This window comes from Periophthalmus magnuspinnatus, chromosome 13 (assembly GCF_009829125.3).
Source record: "Periophthalmus magnuspinnatus isolate fPerMag1 chromosome 13, fPerMag1.2.pri, whole genome shotgun sequence".
Taxonomy (NCBI): domain Eukaryota; kingdom Metazoa; phylum Chordata; class Actinopteri; order Gobiiformes; family Gobiidae; genus Periophthalmus; species Periophthalmus magnuspinnatus.
The window spans coordinates 7,269,826-7,287,411 of record NC_047138.1 but is presented as its reverse complement, the minus strand read 5'-3'; the positions used below and the strand labels follow the sequence as shown (position 1 = coordinate 7,287,411).

The following is a 17,586-nucleotide window of genomic DNA, read 5'->3' as shown; positions in this document are numbered from 1 at the left end:
TGCTACGGTTAACAACATTTCTGTATTGTCTGTAATTCTTGTAGCCTATCTAGTCCAGTTGAGTTTTTATACGTGTAAAAGTTGTGTGAAGTACATTTACTCACACATAAGGACAAATCAATAAGCCTGGTGGTTGGACTAGGTGGCGCTTGGCCTGGTCAGACTGTCAATAGATTAGGCCTATTGAACAGCCAGGGCTGGACCCTGAGGGTGACTTTCTTAATCAAATTACCCCTTGGAATAGAATCTGACGAGACTAGGACGGTTGGACCGTGATTAAGGTTATAAATCCTGGTTGGACCTGGTGGCACCAGGCCCAGTCCACTGACAATAGACCAGGTCTATCGGCCAAAGTTGGACTCTGAGGGTGTTAAAATATCCTATGGCCAAGATGGTTGGACCGTGATTAGGGAGACTTGGAGCCTCGGGTTTGGAACCCACTCAGCTGAGCAAAGTTTATTTAAACCGGCAGGGACAGAACCCCTTCTTTCTGCTTTTGGGGTTACTGTGGGTGGCTTGGGTCTCTGATTTCTCATTTGGTGCCTTTACTGCATAGTGTATTGGTTGGAGCTGTATTCTGGGGTGGAGAAAAAATAAAGGCAAAAGTCTGTGGTCTAGGAGTGTTGGGTCTTTATAACTGAAATCATACACATATCCCAATAGAACCTACACCCCGCACAGACGCCTCGATCTCTGCATAGAAGCTGGGGTGGACCAGGTCAGATCTAGTGGGATCTGTGGGGTGAAAAGTTTGGATCCATACATTAGGTTACAGGTGAGTAAAACAGATCTAGTCAGAATTGCAGTGATGGATAGAGAAGTAGATAAAAGTATTTTGTTGTTGTAACTGAGTAAATGTTTTACCATTTCTCCTTAAGTAGATATTTAGTGAATGCTACCATTATTGCCAGAGCCTTATCACCCTGCCTTTCAGACTCTCTCCTCTCTGCTTTTCACCACTCCCTGTCACCATCTCCTTTCAATGTGCCACTTTATGTAATTTAAATATGGTAGTTTTATGTTAAGGGGAAAATTAAAATAAATTTTTAAAAAGACATGAAATCAGACTCAACTTTTCCTGTTTTAGGTCAGTTAGGATTATCAAGATTATTTCTATTTGCTAAAAGCCAGGATAAGGAGAGAAGACAATTTTTCTTTACTTTATTCAAAGTCAGAACTTTACATTATTTACAAGATTATTATGCATTTAACCTATTTGGCAAAACCCAGAGGATGATGTCATGTCTTTGGAAGCTTCTAAGGTTTATTGACAACATCTGAGTTAATTAGAGACACAAGGCACACCTGAAACACACTAGAAGGCCACAAGAAATCAGCCAAAATATCAAGAAGAGAACTGTAGACTTACACAAGTCTGGTTCATCCTTGGGTGCAATTTCCAGATGCCTGAAGGTGGCATGTTCATCTGTTCAAACAATTAAATGCAAATATAAACACCATGGGAATGTCCAGCCATCATACGGTACAGGAAGGAGACGGGTTCTGTGTCCCAGAGATGAAGGTGCTTTGATCCAAAATGTGCATATCAACCCAAGAACAAAAGACCTTGTGAAGATGCTGGCTGAAGCTGGTAAGAGCGTGTCACTATTCACAGTGAAACAAGGACTGTGCCAACATGAGCTGAAAGGCCACTCTGCCAAGAAGAAGCCATTACTCCAAAAGAAACAAAAAAAAAAAGGCAGATTACAGTTTGCAAATGCACACAAGGGACCTTAATGTTTGGAAACATGTCCTGTGGTCTGATAAAACTAAAATTGAACTGTTGGCAGCATCATGTTGTGGGGCTGTTTTGCTGCAGAAGGGACTGGCACACTTCACAAAATAGATGGTATCATAAGAAAAGAACATTAAGTGGAAATACTGAAGCAACATCTCAAAACATCAGCCAGGAAGTTAAAGCTTCAGCGCAAATAGGTCTTCGAAATGGACAATGACCCGAAGCATATTGCCAAACTGGTTACAAAGTGGCTTAAAGATAACAAAGTCAATGTTTTGGAGTGGCCATCACAAAGCTCTGATCTCAGTCCTATTGAAAATTTATGAGCAGACCTGAAATGGCAAGTGAAAGCAAGGTGGCCCACAAACCTGGCTCAGTTACATTAGTTCTGTCAGGAGTAATGGGCCAAAATTCCTGCCAAGTGATATGAGAAACTTGTGGAAGGATATCCAAAACGTTTGACCGAAGTCATACAGTTTATGAAATGTGTAAACTTTTGACTTTGAAGAAATGGCAAGACATGGCAACATTATTTATGACTTTTCCATTACTTTCATGAAAAAAACAAAACAAAACAACAACAACACAAAAATAATCATATAGTGGTCATTTTAATATTTTACATTTTTACCTTTGGTCTTTGGTCTTTGCTCTAATTTGAAAAGAAAATATATAGGTCTATGATTACAAAAACTATTGTAGCTCCTCCACTACTGCAAAATGGACAATGTAAAAAGTAAACTTAACAACTACTACTATGAGAGAAGAAGCGTGGACTGATTTACTTTTGCTAGACACAGGAATGAGACGGAAGCGGTTTTAAAGTAGGTGAGAGAGTTACAGATCAGAAGTTTGTTTAGGGCAAATTATTTCTTATAATTCTACCAAAAACAGTGAACATCGTAACAACTGTCACTGCTGCTTGTGACTCCACTAAAGCTGAATTTCAAACCCAAAAAACAAACACATAACACTGCATTCCCTTCCAAACTGGTCTCCTAATAACTTAAGTTACAAACCCGAGTATTTAGCCTACTGCTCCTTCCCAAATCATAGTTATAAAATATACTCTAAACCTAGATTCAAATTTTCCAAACACACTTCCTTTACCAAAAATTTAGGATATTTTTTCTCCAATATTTGCGAGTATGTGATCAGTTTCAAAAGAAGGCAATTTACCAAACAATTGACACAACCATATAATTAGACTTTAGTTTACAGTTTAACCAAACCCAAATTATGTAAGATTAAAGTTCAGGGTGTTAATATTTAAAGTGGCACAGTTTGATTATGTTTTGTACATTCTTTCAATAGATACAGAGCAGAATAGTTAAAGTGTGTTTAGATATTAACCGTAATGTGTGCACTATGTAACTTTTCTAATAGAGGGTCTGCCACCTGCTTCTACATATGTCTCCATTCTGCGTAGTATGGCATTAAACGTATCTGTCCTCCTGTAAATGAGCAGGCGGCACCATCAGGCCAAGTTACACGTCAGAAACAGTGGAGAGGTGACCCAACTCAGCACAAGAATACATGAATTTCAAGGTATTTTCTTAGCAATAAAAATGTAAGTGAAATGCAAGATATTAACATGTTAAAGCATACTGTGGAACATCCCAGACAAAGCAATAACATCCCTATGGAGGATGCTGCATCAGAAATGTTACATAGTGCAACAACAATTTAATGTGGATGTTGGGATTTTTTATTTATTTATGTATTTTTTTGAACAAATGTGTGATAAGTTGCTGTATGTTACACCAGCATTTAATATTTCCATGTCACTATTTATTACATTTTAACTATATGACTCTCCTATATGATGTAAAAGTATGTGGGGTCACTTTTACATATATTTAAAAAGAACATCTTGCATTAACTCCAGCAGCGGGTCCAGAGCAAACTGACTGAGGGCACATTTAAGTTTCATTGAGGTGCAAAATCGATACTGTTTCATTAAGTGTCATTATTTATCCCGCCTCAAATGACGGCACAAACTTTAAAAATGCGCTTGCAATGCACCCTTTTGCACCCCTGTAGAGCCGGGCCCGACTAATCATAACCCTTACAGAGATGCTTGCCATCAAAGCACTAAAACACACCAGTCAAGTTGGGGAACCAGCTTTTTGAATTGTGGGACGTGGAGGCCTGTGCTCTAAAGCTGTCTGGGAAACTGGTCATTACAATGAATTAGGAGCGGCGTGTGTGTGTAAATGTTGAGCCTACTGTTCAATCTTTGGTGACAATGGGAGTCTGAAGCTGGCGGGGTGTGTCTGGTATGACGAGCGGTCACAGCAGCATCTGGACAGACGTGGCCAAATCTACTCAGGGAGAGAAGACAGAAGAGACTGAAGACTGAAGGCATCATGGACCAGGGCCGGAGACAATTAATGTGTTACTTTTTATGGTGGTCAGCTTTTGCAAGTGCACACAATTTGAGAACTTAACATGTTACAGTAATCAATGCAGAAGGTTTGGAATAAATGTACCACTTTATAATAACTACACCTTAATTAGCCATGAAGCATGAAACCACTTAATTTATAATCAACAAATGGCTTATTAAGAACGATTCAGGCTTAGTAGCTACTTAAAGGGTTTAGGGTTAGGGGAGTTGAGGTATATAGTTGCTAAGGCTGAACTATTTGTTCATTATAAAGTTTTTTTTTTTCCCATATTAAGCCATGAATAAATGTAGTTATTATGTTGCATGAATTTCTTTTGATTTTGTAAAAGAAAAATGGAGGCAAACTTTAGAAATAGTTTACAATTTCTTGTCAAACTGAAATAATGATTAAATAATAAGAGAAACCATGGAACAAACGCTCAAACACATTTTATTTTACAAGTGATCCAGCACAGCCTCAGTCATTTACTCAAGTTTTATCGAGTTGAATTTATCTCTTTTCATCATTTTAATGATGTGAACCCTATCTTAAAATAAAGCAAATTAAAACACCACAACTCTAACCTAGAGAAATGAGCAGACATATGATTTAAAGGGCAACACAGTTGTCTCAGATTCAGTGTTTGTGCTGGACTAGAATTCGTGTACCGTTATGACTAGGCCTGTCTTATCTCCAGCTCTGGTCCCATGCAGAGGACTGGGGATTTAGACACATGAAATTGGGATGGGCTTTTCGACTCATGTTTGTGGGCCTGTGGCAGGCAGCTTTAATTGAATCATTGCTTACAACCGGCAATTTGGAGGCTTTCTCAGTTCATTAGAAGTTCAGCGTTTCAGGTTTAGTGAGCTCCAGATTTTGGTATGCTAGATTGTGTTTGGACAAGCTGAGGTTTAATGTCCAGCCTCAGAGGACTGATTGATTAGTTAGATAAAGCCCATCTGGCAAAAAGGCATTCAGAGTAACAAAAATATAAAACATAGTCACTACTAACTCAGAACAATTCAACCATTTGATACGCAAAGTCAGTTTTATAAAAAAGTAACTACGGCCTACTTCTATATTCCCAATCCGCTGACTAGACCCTTTCAAATCACAATACTGCCATCGATGACAGCACTCTCACCTCACAGTGGAAAGGTCTCTCCTGATATTCTGGATTTCTTAATCAGCTTTAAAACCTGCACAGTATGGCAGTCTTTCTGATCAAACTTCGAGATCTGGTCCCTGCCTGCTGGTGGGTCGCCCTAGGCATAAGTCAAGTGTATAGGTCAGTTTTTCCTATAGGACGAATGGAGAATAACATACTTATACCTTGATACTGTCAATAGCCTACTACTGATACGAGCTATACCCTCCCATACAGGTCTACTGTTATACTGCTCCAAACTGCCCACATAAGAACTGGAGTTAAAAAAAAAACATTGACAAACAATCAAAACAGATTGTAGTGCATGTTCTTGAATAACCTCACCAACACAAAATGGCATAATATCTGCACCAAGCAGTGCAGTAGATTTCAAATATGCTGCACCTGGCCATGCACTAATGATATCACTGTGGCTCTTCCTGAATGGAAAAGACTATTTTGGAGCATGAATTGAGAGACATCCTTGATAGAGCATAATGTATGCCGTGGCACACCTCAGTCTGCAGGGTTATCTGCGGTTCATCAGGGAACATGGAAGTCAGACAATAGCTTCCTCTGGGGGTCTTCAAGGTGTCCCCGGACAGCTTCAGTGGGACAGACGCGCCTTGACCTCCAAAATAACACCCATGATATGAGCACTGGCAGCTGCAGCGGGGACAAAAAACAAACAGGAACCGGTCACAAGTTTAATCAGAGCTGTAATGTTAAAATAATGGGCTACATTCATGTCAGTCTGCAGTTTTTCACCACACACCCATCACAACGGAAGAAAAGATCTGATTGGTTGATAAAGTGCATACAAATATTATGCTACATTTTTTTTCAGAACCACTATGTAACGTTCATGGTTTAGGGTCTGCCAAATGCTTGTTTCCATGGAGCTTGCTTGGTCTGAAATGATACACAATATGGCATTAAATGTATCTTTATCCATGGAGACAAACAATTGACAGCACCAAGTCAAGTTACAGGTCTGTGGAGAGGCAATACCACTCATAATAAGAATGCAGCTTGAATAAACGCAAGGTAAAAAATAACGCCAAACCGTGAAACATTCCAGGCAAAGAAATAACATATATATAGAGACAGGCTTGAACTACACTGGAAAAGTTACATAGTGCAACTTTAAGAAATAAGAGTGATGATAAAGCTATTTAAAACAACCTGCATAACTATACATTATAGCTTTTGTGAAAATGCTGTAAAAAAATAAATAAAAATAAATAAAGTAATAAATAAATAAAGAAAGAAAATGATAAAGTTATAAATAAAATAAATAAATAAATACATAAATAAAGTAATAAAGTCATAAATACATACATACATACATACATACATACATACATACATACATATATAAATAAATACATATATACAATGATACAAACATACATAATACATACATACATACATACATACATACATACATACATACATACATACATACATACATACATACATACATACATACATACATACATACATACATTTACATACATACATACATTTACATACAGATTCCAGCAGTGGCTCAGGGCAGAGGAACTCACCCGTAGGCGCCATTGGGTGTCGCTGTGCGCGCGAGTTTTCCGCGTGCAGGATTTGAACAATCCGAAGTGTCAGATTGTCGCCAACACGTGAGTCGAACCCCAGATTATGACCGTGGTCTGAAAGGGGGGATCCTGGAAGGGAAGCTCGAGTCCGCGCAACGAGATTACGTGTAAGAATATTCTGAGGACCGAGAAACTCATCGAGGAGTCAGCGGGGCATTTACAGAGGGAATGTCGAGAAGGAGCGCAGTGATACGGCCAGATCACCAGACATGAATCCGAGGTAAACGAGTGAGTGGAAGCATCGAAACTACTGCTCAACTACAGCTGTCGGAAGTCAAATGTAAAAGGATTCACTGTGTGTCATTTACGCGTAATGTGAACCTTATAAATACTGGATGGAGAGACTGTCTTGTGCGTAACCGTGCGTCCATACAGAAGTTATAACCCGTTATAATATGTTTTTGGTTAACATAGTCTGAGTATAACCCTGTAGAGGCTTTTAGGATGGACATGACCAAGAGTTTTAATGCAGTATTTTAACAGGTGCGTGTATGGTTTTACGCGGGACACTACAGAGGTCAGGTGCGTCAGGTTTTATACAAGAACGTTCATGGATCACTGTTATAGTATAAAAAATGTAGGCTACACTAATAATAATAATAATAATAATAATAATAATAATAATAATAATAATAATAATAGAGGCAGTGTCCATTATTTCATTCAAATCACTCTGAAATGTTTGACCAAAAACATCATAAATATGCAAGCCCATGAACATATGCATTCAATATGTGCCTGTCTCTTTAAGACGATGTGTTGAGAAGTTCGAGTCGGGGTCACATGAAGTTCCTGCCCTCGATTTTACCTTTTAGTTTTATTATAGACTGACATCACACGGGGCTCTAAAACACTTAAGACGCATAAAGACACCATTATCATCCCGGTGCGCGTTTTTGCTTCCACTCCAAAATACCTAAGAGAAATTAGTTGAGAAAAAAAAAATGTTAGAGGAAACTGATGCTGGTCAAAGCACGTATTTTTATAGGAGTGGATGAGAAAGAGTGGAGAGGAGGGGCAGTGACAAGGAGAGAGGTGGGTGGGAGGACGGGCCGTAAGAGCGACAAGAAATTCATATCAATTAATAAGATAAAAAAAAAAAAAAAAAGCGCTGGCAGACGCGCTCGGAAAACTGGCATGGTTTTTGGAGGCTGGCAGTTAAAGCTCAAACGTCAGATATGAGTTCTGGAGAGTGCTGAGATGATCATTAAGGGAGACTTGGAGCGTATGGCAGAAGACATCGGGCATGCAGGTAAGAGGCTTTTACGCGCAGCCGGGACGTGCGCACTGGGACGCGGTCAGGGCTCCAGGCTGGTCCGCGAGGCTTAACTTAGACACACGAACGTGCTGGGGATTTTTAAGCAGATAGAAATGAAACACATCCCTTTTCTGTGTGCTATAACAAGAACGGACTTTTCTAATTATTTATTTCGTGCGTAATTTATCGTGTGGTCCTATTTAGTCAACTTGTTGAACTAAATAACCAAGAAACAATTTCAAACTTAATGGAAAATTGCGTAGTCTAATAAATTACGTTTTCTAACTGCAAATAGCCCTAATCAGTCATTTCTGGGGATGGTTTTGTTTTGCCTAATTAAGCTTAAATAACCTCATAAAAATAAAATCACAGAAGTTGGAAAGGTTATTATATATTGACAGTTCCACACTAGTCATTATATAGAACGACTTTTATAAATCATATGAATGAACAGCGATTTTTACAAATTGTGAGTACATTGTTTTGCTTTTACATGTGTTGCTTAAATCCTAAAGGTAATCACAAAACGTAATAATGAAAGTAGGCGCCCGTGGTGCTGCTGACAGCCCTGGATTGGAACCATCTGTGAGATACACCTTGTTTTAAGGCACTATTTCTGGATGTGATTTAGGACTTCACTCTCCGACAGAGATAAGGGCAGCTCTAGGAAAAGATGAAGCCACTCGTGAACTTTTTTACTACAACAATATGTGGAGAATAAAATAGATTAAAGACAGGCGCAGTGTCATTGTCCGACTCACTCCGCTTTGCGCTTTCCTCGCAATGGGCCATGAAGTCACAGCTATGGGCGTTTGATTCACTTGATGGACAAACATACACGACGTAAACTGTTGTTAAAAAAATCCACGCCAGGTAAATTCTGTTGAAAAATATAAGCTTGTAGTAAAATATTTTGCGCTCTATTATTTGCTTCTAGATCAAAGTGCATCACGCTCACGTCAAGATGAAAAAAATTACACGGTCAAAATATCAGATACTTTTGTCTTTATGAAAATCTTTGTTTTCCTCCGCTCAATAAGAGAGAGTCAAAAAGGGAACATGCAAACAGGCCTCCTGAAATTAACCAAGGACAATGGCTATATGAGCCCCGTTTATTCTAACGGGGCCACAGCATCAGAGTCATACTGTTATTAGATTATTAATGCAGCGTTTAATAAAGAACACAGCCAAGGCACAGTGCACTGTATGTGGAGAGCTCCACTGTGAGCATTACGCACAGTGTGGAGATATAAAGAAGCATACACTGTGCTGTGTCCACAGTTCTTTTGTGAGGACACTTTATGGCATATTTTATACATAGTTAATGAATATTCTTAACTGCCACAAATTATGCAAAAACATGACAAAAAACTTTTGATTAGTCTACAAACTATTCCACCTAACGGGATGCCCTGCAGATAAAAAAAAAAAATCTGTCTAATGTAATGACATGTGGTCACATTTTGCAGTATCTTAAATCAAGGTCACATCTGTTTAAGTGTTAAATTAAAATCTATTGAGCTAACAAAAATGTCAAAATTCATTCTTAGTCACTTGAATAGTCTCTTTTAATTTAAACGTTTTGTTTTTTTTGCTCTTTTTTTTTTCAATGAATTTTTATTCTTATCATTGCAGTGACTGAATCACCATTAAAATAACAATATGTTTTCAGTAAGGCGGTATCACTGTTTCCATGCAGTGAACTGTTACTGTTAATCAGACTAAACAACATAAAGCAGCGGCTTCAGTGACTTATCCAGAGTTCATGACCTCTTCATTTCACACTCACTCCTAAACATATTTGGTCTGAATAACACTAATATTTACTGCAGCATATGCTAGAGGAGTAATCGAATGCAGACACATAACTGAATTTAAAAGACTTAACATGATGCGTGGGGACAAGATGAAGCGTGAACTCATCTCAACCTACCACGTAGCTGCCTGTTTATCCAACCCCATTCACTTTACATGTTATAAATCACTGGATTTTCTTTTTTCATCTTGACAATATTTTTAGTAGGACATCCCCTAAATCTCTGCCTAAAATAAAAATATACAGCAACAGCCTTATTTGCAAGTATAAGGCAAAAAAAAAAAAAAAAGACACAAATTCCTTAGTATTTTTCATAGTCATTGTGAGTGTTTAAAAATTGGACTTTCCAGGGTGCATCAATCTGTTGTATCTTTGAGTGTATATTTGAATCAAGTAAACAAGAAGTGGATAGAGTGATGTCAGGAAGGCATGATCAGACAGCTGACATGGTCTTTGTTTAGTTGCTTGTTTCCTTTGAGTGAGACCAAATCTGTCAACATGGTGAATCTTATAAATAAATTGTCCAGTTTAGATGTTAATCTAATAACAAAATGCTCTATGACATGGTATATTTTTGGCTGGATAAAATAATTATAGTTGAGGTTACTTCCATTTTGTGCGTGTGTAAAAGTCATGTGTCCTCAATAGGAATTCATAATCTAACTCTAATTTACATTGTGGGCGTTTGGCGTTCCTTATATGACTGACTCAGAAAGAGTCCTCTCTTTTGGGAAATGTCCCCTGCACACAGTTGTAGGTTACCTGGTGTACATCACACTCTGGGAAACAATGTTTAAACAATGTTCAATATTTTACCAACCATAAACAAGTATGTGTCTTTTTTAAACTCACTTTCTACAGAGGAAGTTGATGCAATAAAATTTCTGATAATGAGAAAACCATTGCATCCACTCACCTTTCATAAAAGTTCACATTACAGCGCAGTTTCCACATACAGTACAAATTGTATATTCTGTCAAATGAGGAACAGTCACAGTGACTTTTAACAATATTTATTCAAATGTATACATAATCAAAATGTGTACATAATAAAAAGTTTATACCTAATTGTAATTGCTTTGATCGTTCTGAACCCACTCAAAAAGAATGACAGCTTTGACTGAATTCCTCATTGCATTCCTGGAGCTTCCTGGAGCTGCCCTTTGTGACATTGACACATTTCTATTGTTACAGGTGCTGGACTGAAGACGATGCTGGATGCCATGGAAGTTCCAAGTCATGCAAGGGATCTTCTCCTGCAGCTCAACAGCCAGCGCACCAAGGGCTTTCTGTGCGATGTCATCATTGTGGTGCAGAACGCGCTCTTCCGAGCTCACAAGAACATTTTGGCTGCCAGCAGCCACTACTTGAAATCACTAGTGGTGCATGACAATCTCATCAACCTTGACCATGAGATGGTGAGTCCAGGGGTCTTCAGGGTCATTCTGGACTACATATACACCGGCCGCCTTAGTGAGGGAGACCCCACCTCACCATCTGAGCCGAGTCTAGGGGCTGTGCTAGCCGCAGCTAGCTACCTACAGCTACTCGACTTAGTGGCCTTATGTAAAAAGAAGCTAAAAAGGAATGGCAAGTACCTGCCCCGTCCAAGTCCAGCATTTCTGCCCTATCCCAAGATGGGTCCTAATAGTATGGGGTTAGGGAGCCGCTATAGAGTTTCTACTCCTGTCATTCAGCCATGTCCTCCAGGAGGAATGGTAAACAACCTTGCCCCGCGACCACCTCCACTAGAGGAGCTCATTCCACATCGCCTGGGCATCCCCACAGGAGAACTGTACGCCCCCACTTCCACGCAGCCGTCTCAGGTGTTTCCTTCCCCTCCCAACTGCCTGCCTGCTCAGCTGGGTCTCCGCTCAGCCCACCCAGACACAACCTGCTCCCCAATGTTCGGCCTGGACCTCACCAAGAAAAGCCCAAGCTCACAGTCGCAGCACACGCCCACCCGGTCCCATCTGGTTAGCACTCACAATGAGGAGGAGAGAGAGGGCACTTTGAGTGGACACACTAGCCCCATGCATGGCATCAATGGACAAGCCTCCTTCCCATCAGATAAATTAGAGGCCAATGAGCAGACAGGTGCTCTCTCTCCCCCTCCTTTCCCCCATCTAAACCAACCTCTGGGCCCCCATCTGCCCCACCTGCATCGCTCCACTTCACAAGGCAATGAGCGCTTCCCGTGTCCATCCAGCCCTGGCACCCCGACAGAGGTGACAGAGACTGGCAGAGAAATGGGCAATATCTACCGTTGGGTCAAACATGAGCCTGTTTCATATCCAGGTGAAGATGAAGATGAGGAGGATGATGATGAAGCAGGTGAAAATGGAGAGCAGCATCACAACCATCACAAAGTGGGAGAGGAGAGTGAAGGAGCAGAGGACAAGAGTGGCTCAGGGACAGAGGAGACGGGCAGCAGTGAAGGCCGCCCCTCCCCAACAGGACCTATAGGCAGGTTCCACATGTCGTATGAGCCCGAGAGCTTTGGGGACAATTTGTATGTTTGCATTCCATGTGATAAAGGCTTCCCCAGCTCAGAGCAGCTCAATGCACACGTGGAGACACACACAGAAGAAGAGCTGTACGTCAACTCTGGTGGAGACATGGCGAACGGCAATAACAGCTGCACTAAAAACAATAGCAGCAATATGAATGGCTATGCGGGCCTCAATAGCAGCAGTTTGAACAGTTTGTCCCACCTGGAGAATAAGTCCAGTCAAGGCTTAGGAGGAGGGGGCATTGGAGACATGATCCGGCCCTATCGCTGCTCCTCCTGTGAAAAGTCCTACAAAGACCCTGCAACTTTGAGACAACATGAGAAGACCCACTGGCTGACCAGGCCGTACCCGTGCAGTATTTGTGGCAAGAAGTTCACACAGCGCGGCACCATGACCCGCCACATGCGCAGCCATCTGGGCCTGAAGCCATTTGCCTGTGACTCCTGTGGCATGAGGTTCACCAGGCAGTACAGGCTCACTGAGCACATGAGGATCCACTCTGGAGAGAAGCCCTATGAATGCCAGGTCTGTGGGGGAAAGTTTGCCCAACAGCGTAACCTTATCAGCCACATGAAGATGCACAGCAGTGGGGGGACAGCAGGGGGGCTCACTGTGGATGGCAAACTCAAGCTGGACTTTCCGGAGGGCATTTACCCCCTCACTAAATACACAGCTGAGCACCTGGGGCTGAAACAGGAGAAGGCCAGTGAGCTTCTCCTACAAGCGCAGCAGCAGCTAGTGGCCGATGCAAAGGCCTTGGAGAGCCTTTACCCCCTGTCCAAACTGGCCTCAGAGCACCTGGGGCTCCCCCCGGACAAGATGGACGTGCTGGGACAACCACTGCCCCCTCAGGCCATCTCTGACAATCGCACCATCGACCGCTACTCCCCCAGTTAAGACCTTACTCAAAGGACTTCAACATTAGTAAGTCTTCATACACAGCAGTATTGTGACACTGTTCACCTCAGTATCTTGTACACCTCAGACTCAGGCCTGAAGCCTGTTGGCCTGCCAGTGCACACCCCACCACAGGTGCCTTTATGTGTATCTAGTGTAACTAAAGTTTTACTTCATAAGCACTGTGCCTTTCAATGACCAAAGAACAATTTTCATGTTTATGTACAGTGTGCAGCAAAGACCACTATTCCAGCAATTGAGCCAAAGCAACAGGTTGAAAACCAAAATAAAGTTGTCCTATTTATTTTTGTATGATGATATAATCCAAAGATCAAATATGTTTTGCTTACAGATTGTTAACTTGTGTACATTTAAATGCATTGTCTAGCCTATGCAAAAACCTAAGCACATGAGCAATTGTGTCCAGAATGTAACATTTGCCAAATACCTGGACATAAAAAGAAAATGTGTTGTTATTAATATTATAATGTCTGAATTTGGGTACTAGTCCTCAGTGTAAAGCCCTTTTGGCAGACAAAAACAAATTACCAGTATTTTATTGTTTTTCTTTTATTTTGCCATTTGTAGCTTCACCTCACACACTAGTTTAACCTTCCTTAAGCTAAAATGTCCTTAAACTCTTAGCTGTACAACCACAGCCCTTTCTACGTTAGTGATGTGGCAATCAGAGCAGTGATCCAATAACTGTGGCATTGTGGTCTACAGCCAACTGATGACATACAATCCCTGTGCATGATGACAGCAGATTCTTCATAGGCTGCAGACCATGCATGGGTGTTGCCCCTGCCATTGTTAACATCCACCATTAGCTGTATCCAGGAAACTCAGTGCCTAGAGAACAGAAGCAGTTTATTGGTTAATCAGGGCTAGTGTGGTCAGATCCTGTGCCTGACTGACCATTTGGCCTGGGTCCCCTTCAGCTTGTTTGTCTGCTGGCCTCGCTACCATGGACAATTTCAAGCTTTAACGCTGATACACAATACATCAATTAGACAGAAAAAAATGACAACTGACAGATATATGAACAACACATATTTTTCATCATGGACCATGTTAGTTGTGTGGGAAGTTAGATAGCTACGTGTACATTTTTAAGTTTGCAAGGGCAGATTTCTGACACTTATAATTTAAAGGTGCCCTATTTAAGTTTTCTGGTAGAGGTCTGAAACATTTTATCCAAGGAAATGTTGTTGTTTTGCCTGAAATGTTCCAAACTATGACATTAAACCTAGCTATTTCCACAGAGACAGGCGGGTGATGTGTAGCAATAAAAACATATGCAATTGAATAAATGCAAGATTGTGAAGTTTATACCTTTCTGTTGAACATTCCCGACAAAGCAATAACATATCTGAGACAAGCAGGTGACGGAACCTCCACCAGAGAAGTTACGTAGTGTAGCTTTAAATATCTGGGTCAGAACATCTCCTAAACCTTGGCAGCTCTTGTAGGTTTTTCTGAGTACGCATTGGTCAATATCTGTCTAAAGTGCTAGTTAATTGCATATCAGGTGGTATATTCAGCTGGTGGTCCTAATGTGAAGGCTGATTGTGTACGCTCGCTGCTTCTTAACAGTGGGCTGCTAATCTGTCAGTGATATGAACACACTTAGGGCTATCCAAGTGTTAAAAGCGGACTGCAAACGGGATGTCCCAGCTGTTGTGTTTCAATAATCCCTGTGAAGTATCACTTTTCTTCAGAACAATTCACGCAGCTTTTCGGCCTCATGTCCCCATTTTATGCCTGCCATTCTACCCCATAACCACTCTCTAACATCGTGTCTCACAAATACAAATGTCTCCCATCTGCTTACCAAACAATGAAATATTTCTGTGTTGGCTGACCAGCCGTCCCCTTGAACAAAAGCACTTAATAATTGTGGGGTAATTTTGTTTTTTAAATGTTTATTCCAAAGAACATTGTGACCTTAGTTTTTTTTTTTTTTTTTTTTTTTTATTTAGCTTGGAATTGTCTGACCACTATTGCCTTTGCCAACCTCAGTCGGCGAATGTGAAGTTTATAAAGCCATATTTACACTGTGATATATGTAATATATCTGAAAAGCCTTAAATCAAAGGAATAAAGTGCTTTGCTTCTCAATGTAAGAATAATTTAAAGGGTTAGTACTTAGTGACATGCTTTAATACAGTACTGTGCAAAATGCGATGTGAAAATGACTTAATAAAGATGAATACCTGTATTTTGTTCTGGGTAATTCTTCAAAAGTGGAGTGAGTGGTTATGAGCATTAAGTTAACTGCCAATATGAAAAAAATGACATTGCTGAGTGACTTCATCTTTGTTGATTTTTGTGCATTGACACGTCATTCTTACTCGCAGACTTTTGCACAGTACTGTGGCTCTCGGCTTTCATTTAAACTAAAGTGCACATGTTAGCTGTGCGTACCTCAGGACAGAACCTAGACCACAATGCTAAGCTTAACTAAACACCACACATACAATAATCCTCTGCATACAGCACTTCGTTCTGGCTCAAACCTGTGTATTTAAGTGTGGCTCATAATGAGAGGATGTAATATTCAACTTTCTATTTGTTTTTCTATTACGCTGTCCTACAAGATGTTTTTGTTTGACCAGTTCTGTTGGCAGGCAGTGTTTGGCGTGGCTTGATAATCCACAGCTAGCAGGCTAAGCATGGTGTTTTTACTTGCAAATGTTTACATTGTTTGTAATTTCAAATTTAAAGTACTGCTCAAGGGATTTACTCTTGAGTGAGAAAATCTATTAATTATGAGGGTTTTTTTACTGGATACAGATTTTATCCGTAAATGAAAATACCATTTGAACCTGACAATTTGAAGTTGGAATTCCGGTCTGGACACAAGGCCATTAAGAGATAAAAACATTGCCTCGGTGGAGGTCTCTGCTCTCCAAATTGAATTCTTTTTCTTCCATGTTATATAAACTTTTTAAAAGTTTGGACAGTACTGTGTGAGACACAGGACAACCCTGTCTCCTGTGTGAAGTATAGTGGCTATTGGTCATGGGAATTCTAGCAGCACTTTCTCACACCAGTTCATTCAGCCACTCAAATCTATCCAATGTATTTTCTTTTCAATAAAAAAACACCAAAAGTTCCGCTGTCACATAACGGAGAAAGAGTGAGATAATCAAGGAACTCTGTAGCGCTATTTGGGAAATGTGCACTTGTCTGCCTGTGTCCCTCTGCCACTGCAGTTCTCAGGGCAGTGTATGTTCTGGGAATAAGGCTGGTGAGGAGAGGAGCAGGAAGCGCTGTGCTGGCTGCTGTGTGTCTCTGGGCGGATGTGCCGTGTGTTTGTGCTCACAGTGAGATACCGGACCAGGAGAGGAGAAGAGAGAGGAGCAGGAGAGCAGGCGCAGCAGGGTGGATCACGGCCATTGTCTCACCATGAAAAGCTTGTCGAAAAAACTGTCCATTCACAAAACAAGGCATATCTGGTCTTTTCCTTCCCTCTGCCCTCTTTGGGAGTACACTCTGGTCAAGATCACACTCCTCTGACACTGTGAGGAAGCCATTCAGACACACAGAGGATGTTTGTTTTTTTAGTATTTTTTGTATTATGGCGGTTTATTATGTCTGGATTTATACAACGCAGGCTGATTTATAACTATACAGGTTTTTTACTTATATTATTTTCACATTCTATTTACAAAGTTGGCAAGCCACAGTAAAGCCATTTTAAAAGCATGTAAATTAACGTGTCTCTTTTTCTTTTCTTTTTTTTTTTTTTTTACAGTTGTCCTATAAATTGCCAGTTTCATACTCTCTTACAAGTTACCAATAGATTTTACTACAAGCAGCTGCTTAATGTTTTGCATTTCTCAGGAGAAATTACAGTTGTATTTTTAATACTGTTCCAATCCACTAGAAGTCTCTCAGTTGCCTCCTCTCAGTTCACCAGTTCAGCGTTACCTCATTGAGCTCTCCTCACCTCGGCCTGCTCTTCTCCATTACACTGCCCCCCTCTGTCATGATCCACTCACACTCCGCTGGTTTTCAGCCTCAGAAAGACAGTTGTCTAAACGCTTGTGTGGAGTGTTCTTTTCCTGTAAGCCTTTATTATGAAGTGATCTCAAAAACAAGCAATGACCAGTCAAAAGCCACTGCCCTGACAAAAAGTGCCTATATTAGGTCTGATCTGAAAGCAAAAAACAAAACAAAAAAACAAC

General features: G+C 40.6%; 1 protein-coding gene across 2 annotated transcripts; it reads left to right on the top strand.

Annotated features, from left to right (window-relative positions):
* Positions 1-6,969: 6,969 nt before the first annotated feature.
* On the top strand, positions 6,970-13,697 carry hic1 (hypermethylated in cancer 1). 2 transcript variants are annotated; one of them, XM_033976852.2, is made up of 2 exons: positions 6,970-7,129; positions 11,178-13,697. In XM_033976852.2, the coding sequence occupies exon 2, from the start codon at positions 11,195-11,197 to the stop codon at positions 13,391-13,393; it is 2,199 nt and encodes a 732-aa protein (XP_033832743.1). In that variant the 5' UTR covers positions 6,970-7,129; positions 11,178-11,194; the 3' UTR covers positions 13,394-13,697. The 2 variants fall into 2 exon arrangements, with proteins under 2 accessions (XP_033832743.1, XP_033832742.1); XM_033976851.2 differs by lacking the exon at positions 6,970-7,129 and adding an exon at positions 7,960-8,161.
* Positions 13,698-17,586: the final 3,889 nt, after the last annotated feature.